The following is a 17302-nucleotide window of genomic DNA, read 5'->3' on the forward strand; positions in this document are numbered from 1 at the left end:
TCTAAAGGCTTTTATTTGCACAGTCTCTAGAATTTCTCTGTCTTTATTTGGCCGCCGTGGCCATACGTCCCGAGAGCGATAGGGGCCGAAGGGCAAGAGCTATAACTCAGTCCTACATTTGCTCAGATTCAGCCGTCACAACCGACAGGTGAACTTCAAACGCAGTCCTTTTCTGCCTTCACAAGATCTATTGGGCCGGTCAAGTGCCCACAAATCAATCAAAAACACACGCAGAAATTTGCAATTTATCGTAACCCTTCAAGGTGTTCGATGGCCTTGTGAATTATAAAAGAGGTTGAGTTCACTGTGGGGTTTTTGTGACACATCGATTGGTGCCATTCGATATGTAAATTAAGTGACAGGCCAAGGTGTTCATTATAACGCACAATTGACCGCTTTATAACGATTATTCTGTTATGGCAACAATACAAAACGATATAAAGATGACGACTATTTCAACTCGTTCATTTCATATTCCAATAGACTGCAAAACTGTTCACAGACTAAAATGCATCGTGGTATACCAGACCTGGGCCCAATTTTATAGTGCTACTTAGCGGCCGATGTTGTGCTTACTGTGCAATTTCTATTTCATAGCGCTGCTAACCGTAAGCACACGGAAAGGTATGCTAACCTTCCGGTGCTTACCGCACGAAAATAAATGACGTCACAATGCAAAGCCACGGTAAACACGCAATATGGCCGCCCTATTTTTCTGCTAACCTGTGAAATACGCCAAGGCTTAAGCAAATGTGTCTGCTACAATAAGCACGCAAATTTGCGTACTGTTAGTGTTAAGCAGTGCTATGAAATTGGGCCCAAATACTTCACGGAGGCCCATGCCCCAGTACTACACAAACTGGGGTGTTAAATTGATGTTCCTAATCTGTATGTGACAACACCAACAAGGTGTTATTTATCCCCATTACTATATCGTTGGTGATATTGCCACATGGATACCAAGCAGAATCAAATTAACACACCAGTTTTTTGCAGTTTGGTCATTGCCTTGGTGCCCTAACAATGCTCCGGTAGACATTTTAAAATGTTCTTATAGGGTGCTCTTTTTTGTTTAACCCTAACATAATAATGGAAGGCAAGTGCCATCCCCCACCCCTTTTGCTTTCTAATCATAAGTTCCTCCATGATTATCTTGAGTGATGACAAATTTTCTTGAGGGAGACTGAGAAGAATGAAAAAATGCGATGTAATTCCAAATCAAATCGATCACTCTTCTCGTCTAGTGCAAAGACATTCAGGTGATTCATCGAGTATAGGGAGTTAGAAGAAGACAATAACTGTATTAGGAGACGGGGGCATTAAAGGCACAGGGGTCGATTTCACAAAGAGTTAGGACTATAGTCCTAATTTAGGACCAGTCCTAGGAGATATACAAATTGCATGGATAGTCCTAGGTTACGACAAGAAACTGGTCCTAACTCGAGATAAGACTAGTCCTAACTCTTTGTGAAATCCACCCCTGGACACATTTGGTAAAGGGCAAAGACCAGTATTCTCATTTGGTGTATCTCAACATATGCATAAAATAACACGATCTGTGAAAATTTTGGCTCATTGGTCATCAAAGTTGCAAGAGAATGATGAACGAAAAAAACAACACCTTTGTTGCATTACTTTGTGTGCTTTCAGATGAATAATGAAAGGCTTCGGTTTGGGCCTTTTAATATGTTGGTGAGCAAAATACTTCTTTTCACAAAGTGCGTTACTTCAGAGGGAGCCGTTTCTCAACATGTTTTATTATATCAATAGCTCTCCATTGCTCATTACCAAGTAAGTTGTTATGCTAACAACCATATTGAGTAATTACCAATAGTGTCCAATGCCTTTAAATGCTAATGGTAGGGCCTACATAGTCTGGCGTTCTAATTTCGAGGCCAAGGTGTTAGCGCGTTATTCAAATCAATACTATTAGATGAACAGTGAAACGTGATATGGGATGCCGCACTACAATGGTGATTCATCCGCTAGGGCGCCTGGAGAGGAAGACTAATCTGATATGGGAACATGCACCGCTGACTCAGTCGCTAGAGCTCCTCGAGACGAGACTAATGTCATTACTGTTATAGTTATAATTCACACAGGTATAAGCTTTGTATATCCCCCGGGGTGGAAACAATTGATGATATGTAAAGATTACACACAAGGCGTTACTGTGTGTCGCATACGTTAATATTCGTATGGTATTACCGTCCGTATAGACCTAGGCTTTAATTGTCTGTCATTTGGTTCTGATGTGTTTGGTTATCAAACATATTTTTTTCATCATAAACATTACCGGTTGATTACTATAGACCTTATGCATTGACGTCATCCAGCGGCCATCTTAGTGGGAAAACGGTGACGAAACAATCGAAACGCACAGATTTGTACCTGCGGCGCACAGGATTGGCCAATGAACAACCTCCTTTTGACCTCTAGGTCGGGGCGCCCTACTGAAATGACGTCATGTGCATAAGGTCTATTAGATGATATTTTGAAGAAGACATTTTAACTTTACACATTAGTATTACAGGCATTATCTAAGTTAAAACCATGGAGTAAACGTCTTCTAAAATATTGTGTAGCAGTCCCAATATGTTTTTATTTAACAGTTCAGTCTTCCAATTTTGAAATTTACATTCAGAAATTGTTAAAGTTATTTGGAATTTAAAGAAAACCGATTAATTAGTTCAAGATCGAAATAAAGGTCCAACAGAAAGATTTAACTGGTGAGATTTATACAAATTTAGATGACACTACATGATTTAGTTAAAAAACAGTTTTAACATATCAAATGCAGATTAAACGTTTTTAAAATTACAAACGTTGCATCAGCACAATTTTCATTCAATTCCACAACTCTGCTTCTTTTTTTTAAGGTTGACATTTACATTCAACAATTTTGTAAAGGTCATTTGGAAATTTAAACATGGGAGCGTTTTAGAAACTGACAACCAAATTACAATACGGATTGCTGCACTAATAACAAGTGCATCAAACACACTCACACAACATGCGCTGTACGTGGTTGATGCAGAAAGGTTTGGACAAGACACTGAAAAACACACCGCGGGCGATTTGCATTTACGTCTCCTTTCGTCCTCGCGCACAATCAATGAATTTTGGTTTAATATATTGCCGCAATATGCAGCCTTTTTTTGTTTATGCAAGGTGATTTCATGTCTTAATGGGTAGTTCAGCCTAAATGTTTCCATGACAACGGGCAATTATGGAAAGGGAGGTAAAAAAAAAATACTCAAGGTAGAATGAACAAGGTCAGTTGTTTTGAAAGTCAAAGTCAATCTGTTTATGCGTTGGCGACGCGCACGAGAAGTGCGGGTTTATCATGGGTGGAGTGGTTCGCTGTGCTGAGGACGGTGCCAAACGATATCATTGCTCAATAAAAAAAAGGTGAAAATTAATTGCAATTACGTACTAATTATATCATTGGGAGGTCTTTGGAAAGGGCAAATTACGGTCAAACTCTTGTGTTAAGGGCACTGGACACTATTGGTAATTACTCACAATGTTTGGCTGAGAAATCAGCCTAGCAGGGAAAAACTATCAAAATCTGATTTTTTATAAATCAGACCTTTTATCTGTATTCTTCCTCCATATTCAGACTAACCAACATGGATAGGCCTATCAGATTAAGCCAGTGGACACTATTGGTAATTGTCAAGACCAGTCTTCTCACTTGCTGTATCTCAACATATGCATAAAATAACGAACCTGTGAAAATTTGAGCTAAATTGGTCGTCGAAGTTGCAAGATAATAATGTATATAGGATTTGAGGTATTGATGAAAGAAAAAACACCCTTGTCACACGAAGTTGTGTGCTTTTAGATTGTTGATTTTGAGACCTCAAATTCTAAACCTGAGGTCTCGAAATCAAATTCGTGGAAAATTACTCCTTTCTCGAAAACTATGTCACTTCAGAGGGAGCCGTTTCTCATAATGTTTTATTCTATCAACCTCTCCCCATCACTCATTACCAAGGTTTTGTGCTAATAATTATTTTGAGAAATTACCATAACCTTATTTCCCTGTGTATTCTTTCATTGTTTTTACTGGTGGTTGGCCCAACCTTTTCCAAGAACATGGCTTCTTACATCTGAAGACTTTTCCATTGTTTATATTAACCACGTCTGTTAGCATGGGAGGCCGAACGTTAGTAAAAAAATATATATATCCAATCGTTTTAATTACAACAGATGTCCTGAGCAAACTCTTAGTTGTTTGCAAACCTTCAATTAAATAAAATATCTCCCGTGGTTGTTTTGTTTCCAGCAAAATCAACACTATTTTTAAATAGTTGTGTAGCATTGTCGCAAACTGTAGCCATTTTAACAGGTGTCCTGAGCAAACTGTAAAATGTTTGCAAACCTTCAATTCTTTCAATTAATAAAATATCTCCCATGATTAGCTGCTTTGTTTCCGACAAAAATCAACACTATTTTTAGATAGTTGTGTATAGCATTGTTGCAAACTATCGCCATTTTAACAGATGTCCTGAGCAAACTCTAAAATGTTTGCAAACCTTCAATTAAATTAAATATCTCCCATGATTAGTTGCTTTGTTTCCAACAAAAATCAACACTATTTTTAGATAGTTGTGTGTGGCATTGTAACAAACTGTGGCCATCTGTTTTTGTTTGCATTTTATGTCTTATTATTGTATAGTTTTCCAACCTAGGTTTGCAAAACTCAGGTTGTGGCGTTGCGATAGAAAAGGGTCTATAATATTTTTTTGTGGACTGAGCATCATTGGAAAACAGCCCCAATATGCCGTGGTGCTCATTTTACTCATTAAAGGCAGTGGACACTATTGGTTATTACTCAAAATAATTATCAGCTTAAAACCTTAATTGGTGACGAGTAATGGAGAGAGGTTGATGGTATAAAACATTGTGAGAAACGGCTCCCTCTGAAGTGACATAGTTTTCGAGAAAGAAGTAATTTTCCACGAATTTGATTTCAAGACCTCAAGTTTAGAACTTGAGGACTCGAAATCAAGCATCTGAACACACACGACTTCGTGTGACAAGGGTGTTTTTTGTTTCATTATTATCTCGCAACTTCGACGACCGACTGAGCTCAAATTTTCACAGGTTTGTTATTTTATGCATATGTTGAGATACACCAAGTGTGAAGACTAGTCTTTGACAATTACCAATAGTGTCCACTGCCTTTAAGTCTTGAGAAATTTAATCCCTTAACAGCTCACGTAGGAAGCTAAACTGGGATTAGTACTATATACTATAGCAACCTGACGACCATCAACCAGTGACAACGGCTCACAACTGGTTCGTGGAAATCGCTCGAAAAATCATTTTTTTCTGTGAAGTAGTTCCAGTCAAATACGTCCATAAACACTGAAGCACCAACAGACGCATTGCATGAACATTTTGATAACTTAATTTAACTGAACGCCGTTCAGTTAAAATTAAGTTATATATATATACATGAAAGCCAAAACCCATTCTTCTTACTGACTGACTTTCATTCAGGGTCCAATTTCGTAGAGCTGCTTAAGTACAGCATATTGCTTAACCTTAACAAATTTCTGCTTAGCAGATATGAGCAGAATACCAGTCACATATTGTTCATGTGGCATGGTAGTTTGGCTGGTAACCATAGTCTGGTAAGCATAATTGTATAGTGCTGGGCTACTTTTTGACATTGTCAGTCGTTACATCGTACGGCGGGAATATTATTTACGTGGAACCCCCATTTTGTATACCTTTGCATGACAAACACGCCCCAACATTTTCTAATCATTCAAATTCTTCGATTACCAGTGAGCACGAATGCCACTTTTTGACCAAACATTTTGTGTGCAAACAACCCTCGGGCTACACACATGCATTAAAAAATAGTTTTGATTGACTTTATCACCAAATAGGACATCACTCAACAGTCGAACATACTGGAAGTTAAGCTATTGTGCGCGCGGTTTTCATCACCGTAGTTTTTTGACTTCCTGTTTGCAAAAAAAAATGATGGATGTACCTGACATAATATGGATGTTGTCTCGCTGCGAGAGGTAGTTTTTTTTTTTTTATCCGATCATATTTGGAGTAACAAATTGATGGGACAAATTGTGTAACCGGACACGCTTCACTTATGGACCGTAAAGCAGGTTGGGTGGGTCTCACACAAAAAATACAAAAAAACAACACACACAAAACATCAGTTGCATTGACAGACCAGTTTGCATAATATTATTCAAAAAAACATAGCACCCGGGGCGATGTGTACTGATTATCGGAAGTTAGGGCCTTGTGCTAAGCGGGACTAGCAAGTCTTTATAAGCGAAACGTACGTTTAAAGGAACACGTTGCCTTGGATCGGTCGAGTTGGTCTTTGAAAAGCGTTTGTAACCGTTTTTTATAAAATGCATATGGGTAGAAAGATGTTGTAAAAGTAGAATACAATGATCCACACAAACATGCCTCGAAATTGCGTGGTTTTCCTTTTACCTCGTCGACTAACACGTCGGCCATTTATGGGGGTCAAAATTTTGACTCCCATAAATGGCCGACCATGTTAGTTCGCACAGTAGAAGGAAAACCACGCAATTTCGAGGCAAACTTGTGTGGATCATTGTATTCTACTTTTAAAACATCTTTCCAACCATATGCATTTTATAAAAAACGGTTACAAACGCTTTTGTTTTGACCAACTCGTCCGATCCAAGGCAACGTGTTCCTTTAAAAACCATTCTGCACACCGGACGTGGCGCCATTAACAGCGCCACTAGAGTTGTAATGTTGCTTAGTTGTCCACATTCTCTAAGAAAAGAGAACTGTCTTCAGTTCATCAGACCACACGAACACAACCCAGTTTTATCGTTGTTTATTTATCGCTTAGTAGTTGCTCTGTGGTAAAACCATGGGAGCAACAGCTCAAGGACTAAAGTTCAGATTCAGCAAAAAATACTTTAAAAAATAACACTAAAACCTCGTGAACATATTGGGCGTGGCATTGGGAGTTCTGTTCTACATATTGCGTCCTCTCGCACTGTGCACTTGGCGCTTCCTCAGTCATTGCACGGAGGTAGCGAGCCCATTATACCTCCATGGTATTTGGTGATAACGAAACTTGATATCAAATCATGAGACAGCCCACGAAGTACAAACTGGGAGTTGGAACGCAGTTGAAAATTGAAAACCGGTCCCCCATTTGTTTGACAAGAAATCACCAGCGTGTGTTAAAAAAATATTAATAAACTGCACGGTAATTTAACCCGAGCTGAGTGAAAGAGGGCACACTCAATCAAGGTCAACCCCTATTTGTAAAGGTGGACTGTCCCGTCTGTGCATCTGTCAACACGCTAATCTAGTCTAGGATACTTCCTTTCTGGGGACAAAGTATATGAAGATTGCAAAGGAGAGGGGCAATCACTTGATTCGGGTGCAACAGGTGTCAACCGTGTAGCTCCCACAATAAGCCGCAACACTTGAGAGAGCATTTTGATCAGCAAATTTGAATTGAATATACACAATGCGCCACAGCACCTTACAAACCTTATTAGGTGCTACATAATTGGGTCACAGAATTCATAACTTCAATAACCTATCTTTCTATAAAAAAAAGTATCTAAGCGCCCCGAGTACCTTGTTGGTAGATACGTGTGCTATAAGACTTCGATATTATTATCATAATTTTAAAGGGAGTTCCAAGACGCGTCCTTGGCCCTTTCCGAAACCACGGCTTCGGCTTCAGATTCGGCTCAGGCTTGCTACATAATTGGGTCACAGAATTCATAACTTCAATAACCTATCTTTCTGTAAAAAAAGTATCTAAGCGCCCCGAGTACCTTGTTGGTAGATACGTGTGCTATAAGACTTCGATATTATTATCATAATTTTAAAGGGAGTTCCAAGACGCGTCCTTGGCCCTTTCCGAAACCACGGCTTCGGCTTCAGATTTGGCTCAGGCTTGCTTGTGCCTGCGGTTGTTTTGACCTATTGCGCGTGCTTTGCGTACGCGCCCACATGGCTTCAGACGAGAGAACAGAGCCTGAAGCCGAAGCCGTGGATTCGAAAAGGGCCTTCAACTCGGGCAGGGGAGGTGTGTCCTTGCATGGATGGAGGTAGAAGTGGTTCTTGCATGGTGGTTCAGATAGAGAACATGACCCTGTCTCTCAACCCAAGAAGCCATCTCGACCTCCTGCTTGAATCGGACTTTTCTGCTTGTCAAAACTGCGAGGGGTGGAAAGTGAAAATGGGTCTGCTCGAATGGTTTACCCATTTCCAGCAGCTGTTCCATGTTCTGATTGGGAAAATCCAGGAAACAGCTGTTTACAGATAGACTCAGTTTTCTTTTCCCTTTTTCTTCTGAAGGTTGGGCCATTCAAGGGGCCATGATCTGCGGAGTATTATTAAACCGAACAACACCCAGCGAAACAGCGGAACGGAAATGACGGGGGTTTGGGTTCGCGTGGGGTCACGTCATACCCGACTTGGGCCCGGTATAGTTGCAGACAGATGATCGCCAGATATTCACGACAGACAACAGGGAAGAAAGAAAGTCATTTTTACGGGCATCGGATCGCCTTATTTGGTAAAAGCGAAACTAGGTGTAATGGCAGGACGAGGAGCGATCCTGAACTTGACCCACTGAGGACTTGTGGATCTTTTGAAGTCGCCCGGTATCGGTTATTGAGTAAGTAAGTGCCCAGTCCCTTTGGCTTTGGAGGTATATGTTCCTCTACCTCGTTGCTAGTCCCTTGATCCCACTCGGTGTAAAAAAGGAACGCAATTGCTGTGCTCTAAGTTGGTTTGCATAACGATATAATGACACTAGCCCTATATAGGACTCTTCCTCTGTACACAGATAGTACAAAACGAAAGTGTAAGGCCGCCAGGGCTATAATGACACGAGCTATATAGGCCTATTAATTATTACTCATTTTCAGGTACATACAATCCACAACTGCGAGACTAGTCTCATTTCGAGGATAGGGCGAGTTAATATTCGCCCTAACCTATTAAAGGGAAGGTACACGTTTGGTAATAACTCAAAACAAATATTAACTTAAAAACTTACTTGGTAACGAGCATTGGAGAGCTGTTGGTAGCATAAAACATTGTGAGAAACGGCTCCCTCTGAAGTAGCATAGATTTTGAGAAAGAGGTAATTTTTCTTGAAAGCACACAAATTCGTCCATCAAGGGTGTTTTTTCTCTCATAATTTCCGCGCAACTTCGATGACCAACTCAGCTCAAATTTTCACAGGCTTGTTATTTTATGCTTATGTTGGGATACACCAAGTGAGAAGACTGGTCTTTGACAATTACCGAACGTGTACCTTCCCTTTAAGACTAGCTTTAAAACAAGTACTGAATACTGAATAGGGACTAGTCCCAAGTTAGAAAAGTCGACCCATTTGCTCCCATTATCTCTGTTAACCATTCCTATTCAAATGTCAACTTAAGCGTACACACGCACACAGCTCGAAGTAGTTACCGGGCACTCTGAACACAAACCTCCTCATCCCACGTGTATGGGTATCTATTTCTACACCTAGGTGAAGGGAAGCAATCATGGTAAGGAGTGTGCTGATGAGCGAGGTTTGTCTCATGCCCAAAAGCAAAGACTATCCATACACATACAGTATGGAGTAAGATAAGAAAATGTCCAAAGAAAATCTTCAATTAAACATCTAGCTCTCCCAATATCGTGTAACTGACCTTAGGCTTTAGGCTGCAACAAACTTAACAAAACAGGTTTCGCTGTTTTAAGGTAACAAATGCTAGTGTTTAACACAGTCCGATATGTTAACAATTTCTTCTTATTTGTTGTGTTATTGTTTTAAGTTTGGCAGGGCAATCGGGACAAATATTCGAATTTCGTTGCTGTTTTTTTCTCGATGATATGACAGCAACTTCGAACAACTCCATCTCCTTTGATCGATTGACAACTGCATAAATTTAACACCAAATATAAGATTCTTTCAGACAACAAATACAAATTCTAAACGTGTCCTTGGAGTCATCAGCCAGTCATCTGAAGAGCTAGTAATGACTAGATCCGACATATTGATGGAGATGAGCGTAATTAGAGAGGAAAGTCGTAGCAATCAAAAGCCATTTGCCAACCCTTGCGTGGAATAGATCTCTACATTCCAATTAAAGTTGAGCTTCATACGGAGTCACCATAGAAACCGTACAGCAGATAACGAAGCATGACATTTTATTAAAGGTTGACTACGATGCCAATTAGTCAACATCCCTTGTAAGTTGTAGTATCTCTAACTATGACCGCGGACCTGATGTCCGCTCACTACGACTACAGACCTGTCCGCTTACTACGTATATCCGCTTATTACGACTGCAGACCTGTCCGCTTACTACGTATATCCCCGCTTACTACGGCGGCAGACCTATCCATTTACTACAACTCAAACCCATCCGCGTACTACGACTGCAGACCTGTCCGCTTAACGACTGCAGACCTATCCATTTAATACGACTCAAACATGTCCGCTTACTACGACTGCAGACCTGTCTGCTTAACGACTGCGGATCTGTCCGCTTACGACCGCAGACCCGGGTCCTGTCCGCTTGCCGTCAAACCAAAGACCTATCCATATGACAGAAGACCTGTCTGTTTACTACGACTGCAGACCTATCCGCTTACTACGGCTGCAGACCTGTCCGCTTACTACATGTATCCGCTTACTACGGCTGCAGACCTGTCCGCTTACTACGACTGCAGAAATGTTCGCTCAGTTCAAAACATGTTACCATGACGTCACGATGACCGGGGGTCGGGGGAACAAGGTGTGTAACACTGGTGCCAAAGCATTTTTTGTATATGTCGTTATACTAATCTGCAAGTGTACTACCTAAGGAAGGTGCACGAAACTGTTGTTACTTGTTGCAAAATTCTATGTAAACCACACACAGTTTTGCTCCCAATTACATGCACCAAATCACATCTTTAAAAACAAATAATGATGACATATGTCTGCCTCGTCCTGACGCGTTTATACTTCCCCTGAAATAAAGTCCTCCCTGATCGAATTTGCGAACAAGGATTTATTTCTCGGAATTGTTTTAGTAACCCCTAATCCGCAAACATCTGGAGGACACTCTGCTCAGGTTGATACCAAATTGACAACCAGCACTGGATCAGTAAAACGTTTTGGGGATAGACGGCTGGAGAAAAGACTACGAAGGCTAGTTGCAACTCGGGTGGGGATCAAACTGTTGACCTCTTGCGCGCTCGTGCAGATGTCATCAAAAAGCGATCGGTGAGAATGACATGTAGCCATAAAACACAAATAGCTTTAAAGGTACGGTCTATAAACCTTACTAAATCCCTCCAGCGGTACTTAAGCTCAATCATTATCAATAGTCCAGCATTCTCCCCTGAAGACCAGCAGAGTATACTGTTCGAAACGTCGAGACCCGACCGGTTCTTTTCAGAGCCAACACTCCCTCATAAGAGATTTACTCATGGTTGTACCCGCAAGTTGACTTTTTATTTATAGTTTCTTCCTAAACCTACCTATGTTTTGTTATATTTGTGTATGGGTAATATGTCTTGCATTGAAATCAATGTGCCGCCTCAGGACATAAAAAAACACCTTAATACGAATGTAGTCATTAGTCTAACAGCTTTCAGTTCACAAAGCAAAAACTCACGGCTTCAATGTTAATATTGAGATAATTGAGTGCAATATTAAAGGTAACCAGGCGAAGGTGGTAATGTCTGTAAAATCTAAATATTAATAATAGTGGCCATTTATAATGCGCATAGTCTGTCTAGAAGACACACTCCTGGCGCAGGAGAGATGCAGAAGCAATTTGGGCCTACAATGAGTTACATATAGATTCACCCTTGTCAACGGTTCATCCAAATGACAGACGTATTTCATTCTTGAAGACAACCGGAGCATAGAGATCGAAACGTCGGGCAGTTTCATCACCACTCCAATTATGGACTTACAATGCACACATATCAAGAAACTGGTCAAAGCACGCACCAGAACAACCAAAACTCGATACAGTAATGTTTAAGATGGTGTAAAGCTTCTTGCTGGCAACAAATAACTTTCAAACTCTACTTGTGGAAAGTTTCTTAGAAAGCATCTTGCGGTACCGATAAGTGGGGCCTCAAGCTATTCGAGAAGGAATATATCATCGATGGTTGTAAATCAACGCCCAAACTTGTTCTTGGAAGCATTTCAGTCGCCTTGGCATCGTTCCCACCCAGACTTTTGAACTACAGTTCCGTATCAACCAAAGTAGGATTTTCGCTGCAGTATTGGACATTATGTGGACAATATTGGACATTGTGTGGACATTATAGAGGTTGGAATCTGATGGATTTAAAGGCAGTGGACACTATTGGTATATACTGAAAATAATGATTGGCATAAATCCTTACTTGGTGACGAGTAACGGGGAGAGGTTGATGGTATAAAACAGTGTGAGAAACGGCTCTCCCTCTGATGTGCCATAGTTTTAGAGAAAGACGTAATTTTCCACGAATTTGATTTTGAGACCTCAGATTTAGAACTTGAGGTCTCGAAATCAACCATCTAAACGCACACAACTTCGTGTGACAAGGGTGGTTTTTTTTTTCATTATTATCTCGCAAGTTCGATGACCGATTGAGCTCAAATTTTCACAGGTTTGTTATTTTATGCTTATGTTGAGATACACCAAGTGAGAAGACTGGTCTTTGACAATTACCAATAGTGTCCACTGCCTTTAATAGTATAAAGATTATTGTATATGCTGCGGCTTTGCATCGTTTCCCTTATAGCATAAGCTAGTTTCTTTCCCAACCAAACTATTGTACAGCGTCAATCAAGGTTGACTTTTCGCTGCAGTACTGAGTCCATCAAAATTTGGGACATGTAGGGGTTGGAATCTGATGGATTTAGAATATAAATAAAAAAATTTGGAAGCGCTGCGGCTTGGCATCATCTCCCGATAAGCTAGTTTGTTTCCCCAGCAGACTACTGTATACCACGGCATGTCAATCGGGCTTTTCGCTGTAGTATTAAGTCCATCAACATCGGGAATTGTATGCGTTGGAATCTGATGGATTTAGAGTTTAAATAAAGATTATTTACCTGTCTGAAGTTTGGCAAGAGTCTCTTCAGCTCTTTCAGGCTCTGACCGATTCTCTCTCGACTCCTTTTCTCTATCAGTCGACGGTGAGTCGAGGCATCCTGGAGAGGCAAATACAGAGAGAGGAGGGTTACAATTATGACAGTGTATCCTCGTTTTATGCACATTGGTTTTTCTTATGTTTCTTTTCTTATAATAATAATAATAACAATAATATTATTTTTTTTTTTACCCATACACCGATGTGTGTTAGCACTGTATACTCAGTACTTTCCCGAGTCCTGTGAAAAAAATATCACAGGCATGTTACTCGGGTGGGATTCGAACCCACGACCCTTGCAATTCTAGAGCAGTGTCTTACCAACTAGACTACCGAGGTTGCCCGGCAGCTAGAGGCAGTTCGAATCCTATGTTTCGGCAGCGGGTACCGCAACGATATATTAGATGTTAAATTTGCATCGGGGATAAAGATTTGTTTTTTTTTTTGTTTTTTTTCTTTTATTCTTTATCCCCGATGCAAATTTAACATCTATTAATAATAATAATAATGATGATTTCACGACAGAACATGCTATGAGGAAAGTTTATGACGCCACCAAATGGCGGACCGACTAGGTTCCGCTGGTTTAATTTCATGAGGCAATTGTTGGTTTTTCTTTTTATCTCCCATTAATTACTACACTCTGTAGGTTTGTTTTCATGAAAAACCTCTTTTAGAGGATAAGGAGTAATTCAAAACAGCAAAATTGTAAAAAGATTTGAAGACAACGAGCCCCTTTAACTGCGTCTTAGAAGAAGAAAAAACGATGACTTGAAGCTGCTGAAATTATCTGTTTAAGATTGATATTGACTCAATCGTCTGAGACGGAAGTTGACGTGGGTATATTTTCTAATCCCGTCTTATTATACTAGCCTCGTCTCGCTGAGTAAATTAAATTAACATGAAGCAAGAAACACTGGCTACAATACGTGGACGATGTTCGTCTGGAAGACGTGTTTTTTCACTCAACGAATGTACTTGAAGATTGAATGATTTGCAATTTGAAAATGTTAAAGGCAGTGGACACTATTGGTTATTACTCAAAATAATTATTAGCATAAAACTTTACTTGGGTAAACGGGGAGAGGTTGGTAGTATAAAACATTGTGAGAAACGGCTCCCACTGAAGTACCGTATTTTCGAGAAAGAAGTAGTTTTCCACGAATTTGATTTCGAGACCTCAGAATTAGAATTTGAGGTCTCGAAATCAAGCATCTGAAAGCACACAACTTTGTGTGACAAGGGTGTTTTTTCTTTCATTATATCTCGCAACTTCGACAACCAATTGAGCTCAAATTTTCACAGGTTTGTTATTTTATGCATATGTTGATATACACCACCAAGTGAGAAGACTGGTCTTTGACAATTACCAATAGTGTCCACTGTCTTTAAGCTGTTACATGATCCACTATTTAGCTACAATACGCAATACGCAATTGTGTCTTTTCCAATAAAATGTACGTTCTTTTTGCTGTGTAAAAAAATCAGTAAATAGGGGCCTACGCTCTGTTTATTTTGGTGTAGTTGAGGTTGCACATTTTGAAATCGTTCATGTAATTTTTTGTTCTTCTTTTTTTTTTTCTTGTGATTTTCTTTGTTTTTCTCAAAAACTTGACGACTCATGAAACTGTATCTTCTACAGTATAGGTCAATTATATTATATTACATCTTCATTCAAAGTGAGTAAGGATTCATTTCATGGCAAGAACTTCATCTACACAATGTAAGAACAAAACCTTTTAAATAACATACATGACAGCAGAAGATTTTAAACGAGCGACCGTCATCGCGTCCTTCTTTCTGAATCTCAATGTCAAGGTGGCTCCTTTAACGTTATTATTATACGCATTCATTCCGCGCGATCGCAATCGCATGACAAAAAACTGTGTGACCAAACGACCTTACTCGGCAAGTCCAACGGAAACTTATTGATTTATCAATATTTGATTACATTGTGACTACCCACAGCGCGGAGACATTTTATCCATTACGTGGATTCATAATGGTTAAAGGCACGAGACACTATTGGTAATTACTCGAAATAATTACTAGCAACAACAATAACTATTGTAAAAACACTGGGAGAAACGGCTCCCTCTGAAGGAACGTAGTTTTTGAGAGGGGGTATAATTTCTCACTCAATTAATACCAGACTTTAGCTGGAGCCTTTTGTTATGCATCTGAAAGCACACAAAGTTGTGCAACAAGGGTCTTTTGTCTTTCATTATTTTCTTGCAAATTCGATGACCACTTGAGCCAAAACGTGTTGGGATACACCAAGTGACACTGGTCTTTGACGGTCCATACTCATCTTGGTCATGTTCCCTGTTTCCAGTAACAGTAATGAATGCTAACATTCAGGCGCACACATGGCACCAGACTATTATTTCGCCCATGCAGCCTCAGTTTGGTTACAATGAGTTGGAATGGAGTAAAAACCAAGATGGCCACACCGTGATAAAAGGGTCTATTACCAAACGTGTCCAGAGCCTTTAAGGGTATACACCAAGCTCTCTTTTTTTATTCTGGCGCGGTATGTCAAGTCCGTGACTCATAATTATTCATGTTTCCCTCCTTTTTTTTCCTCTGTGTATTTGTGGAATAATCGTTTGACATTGAAGGGTAGCGTCATCCACAAAGGTACTGGATTGAACCGGTTTACTCATCAAAGAAAACATTGGACAACTGTCAAGGTGAGGGTTGAACAAAAATGAAAGCCGAATGCGTGACTAAGGCCTGGTATACCACATGGAGGCAAGGGAGTCGAATGCCTCCATGCCCTCTATAGGCCCAATTTCAAAGACCAGTCTTCTCACTTGGTGTATCTCAAATATGCACAAATATAACAAACCGGTGAAAATTTGAATTCAGTTGGTCGGCGATATTTTTGTTGTCATTATTCTCTTCCAACTTCGATTAGTAATTGAATCAAAATGTTCACAGATTTGTTAATATTTGATATTTGTTATATGTTGAGATACAAAAAGAGAGTTTGACCTAATTACCAAGGTGTCCTCTGCCTTTAAAGACACTGGACACTAATGGTACTTGTCAAAGACCAGTCTTCTCACTTGGTGTATCTTAACATATGCATAAAATAACAAACCTGTGAAAATTTCAATTCAATTGGTCGTCGAAGTTGCAAGATAATGATGGAAGAATAAAACACCCAGATGCTTGATTTCGGGACCTCAAAATCTAATTCTGAGGTCTCGAACGAAATCTAATTCAAATATTTTAGTGGAAAACTACTTATTTCTCTCGAAAACAACATTACTTCAGAGGGAGCCGTTTCTCACAATGTTTTATCAACAGCTCTCCATTGCTTGTTACCAAGTAAGTTGTTATGCTAACAATTATTTTGAGTAATTACCACTAGTGTCCACTGCCTCTAAGCAGAAAATATTGTTTAACAATTTGTTGCTCAGCAGAAATGCAGCAGGATACCAGTCACAAATGGTACATGTGAGAAGGTTATCGGGCTGGTATCAAATTCTGGTTAGCACAATTCTTTCGTGCTTAGCTACTTTTTGTGCTTATGCAACTTTATGAAATTTGGCCCCGGTCGTTGCCTTGGTGCCCTTGAAATGCTCCAGTAGAAATGTACAATTTCCTCCTTGGTGCCCTTGCCCTTTTCAAAAACGAAGCCTGCGTGACTAATGACAGTATTAATTCCTTGATGGTATGGTATTTTGAACGGTTACATTCCTGTCAAAGATATGTCAAACAAAATCAATTCCAAATCAAGCAATTAATATGTTTTTATGCTTTTCCAATTTCTCCAAATTATTTTCAGAAAAATGTCCAAACAATTTGATTAAAGTCACCTGGAAGTGGTATTTTTTCAAAATAAAGCTTTTGTCACTAATATATGTGTTTTGTTGAGTGGAATGTGAATAAACAGTTAACTAAGGTTTTAAAAAATCAGTTCTTATGTTATTTACAAATTTAAGAGTAGACCCCGACCCGAGAGGGCGCTGTTCGTGACGTCAATTGAGGCAGACTTTGCCTGTAATGCGTAGAGTAAACACAATTGCAAAGTTCATGTACGGACCAAGTCGTGAGTTTGTACGTTTCAAAAAAATAAATATATATATATATATATATGCCGACCAGGTGTATTGCTGCTGAATGCAGAAAAACACTTTTTGAAATGTACCAACTCACG

General features: G+C 39.7%; 1 protein-coding gene across 1 annotated transcript in view; it reads right to left on the reverse strand.

The window, feature by feature from the left end:
• Positions 1–17302, reverse strand: part of LOC139947105 (uncharacterized) — a 50141-nt gene that overhangs the window by 24791 nt on the left and 8048 nt on the right. The window contains exon 3 of the mRNA XM_071944946.1: positions 13097–13195. Within this exon, the coding sequence (XP_071801047.1) occupies positions 13097–13195 (99 nt within the window). The remainder of the gene's footprint in view (positions 1–13096; positions 13196–17302) is intronic.

This window comes from Asterias amurensis, chromosome 14, assembly GCF_032118995.1.
Source record: "Asterias amurensis chromosome 14, ASM3211899v1".
In the NCBI taxonomy this organism is placed as follows: Eukaryota; Metazoa; Echinodermata; class Asteroidea; order Forcipulatida; family Asteriidae; genus Asterias; species Asterias amurensis.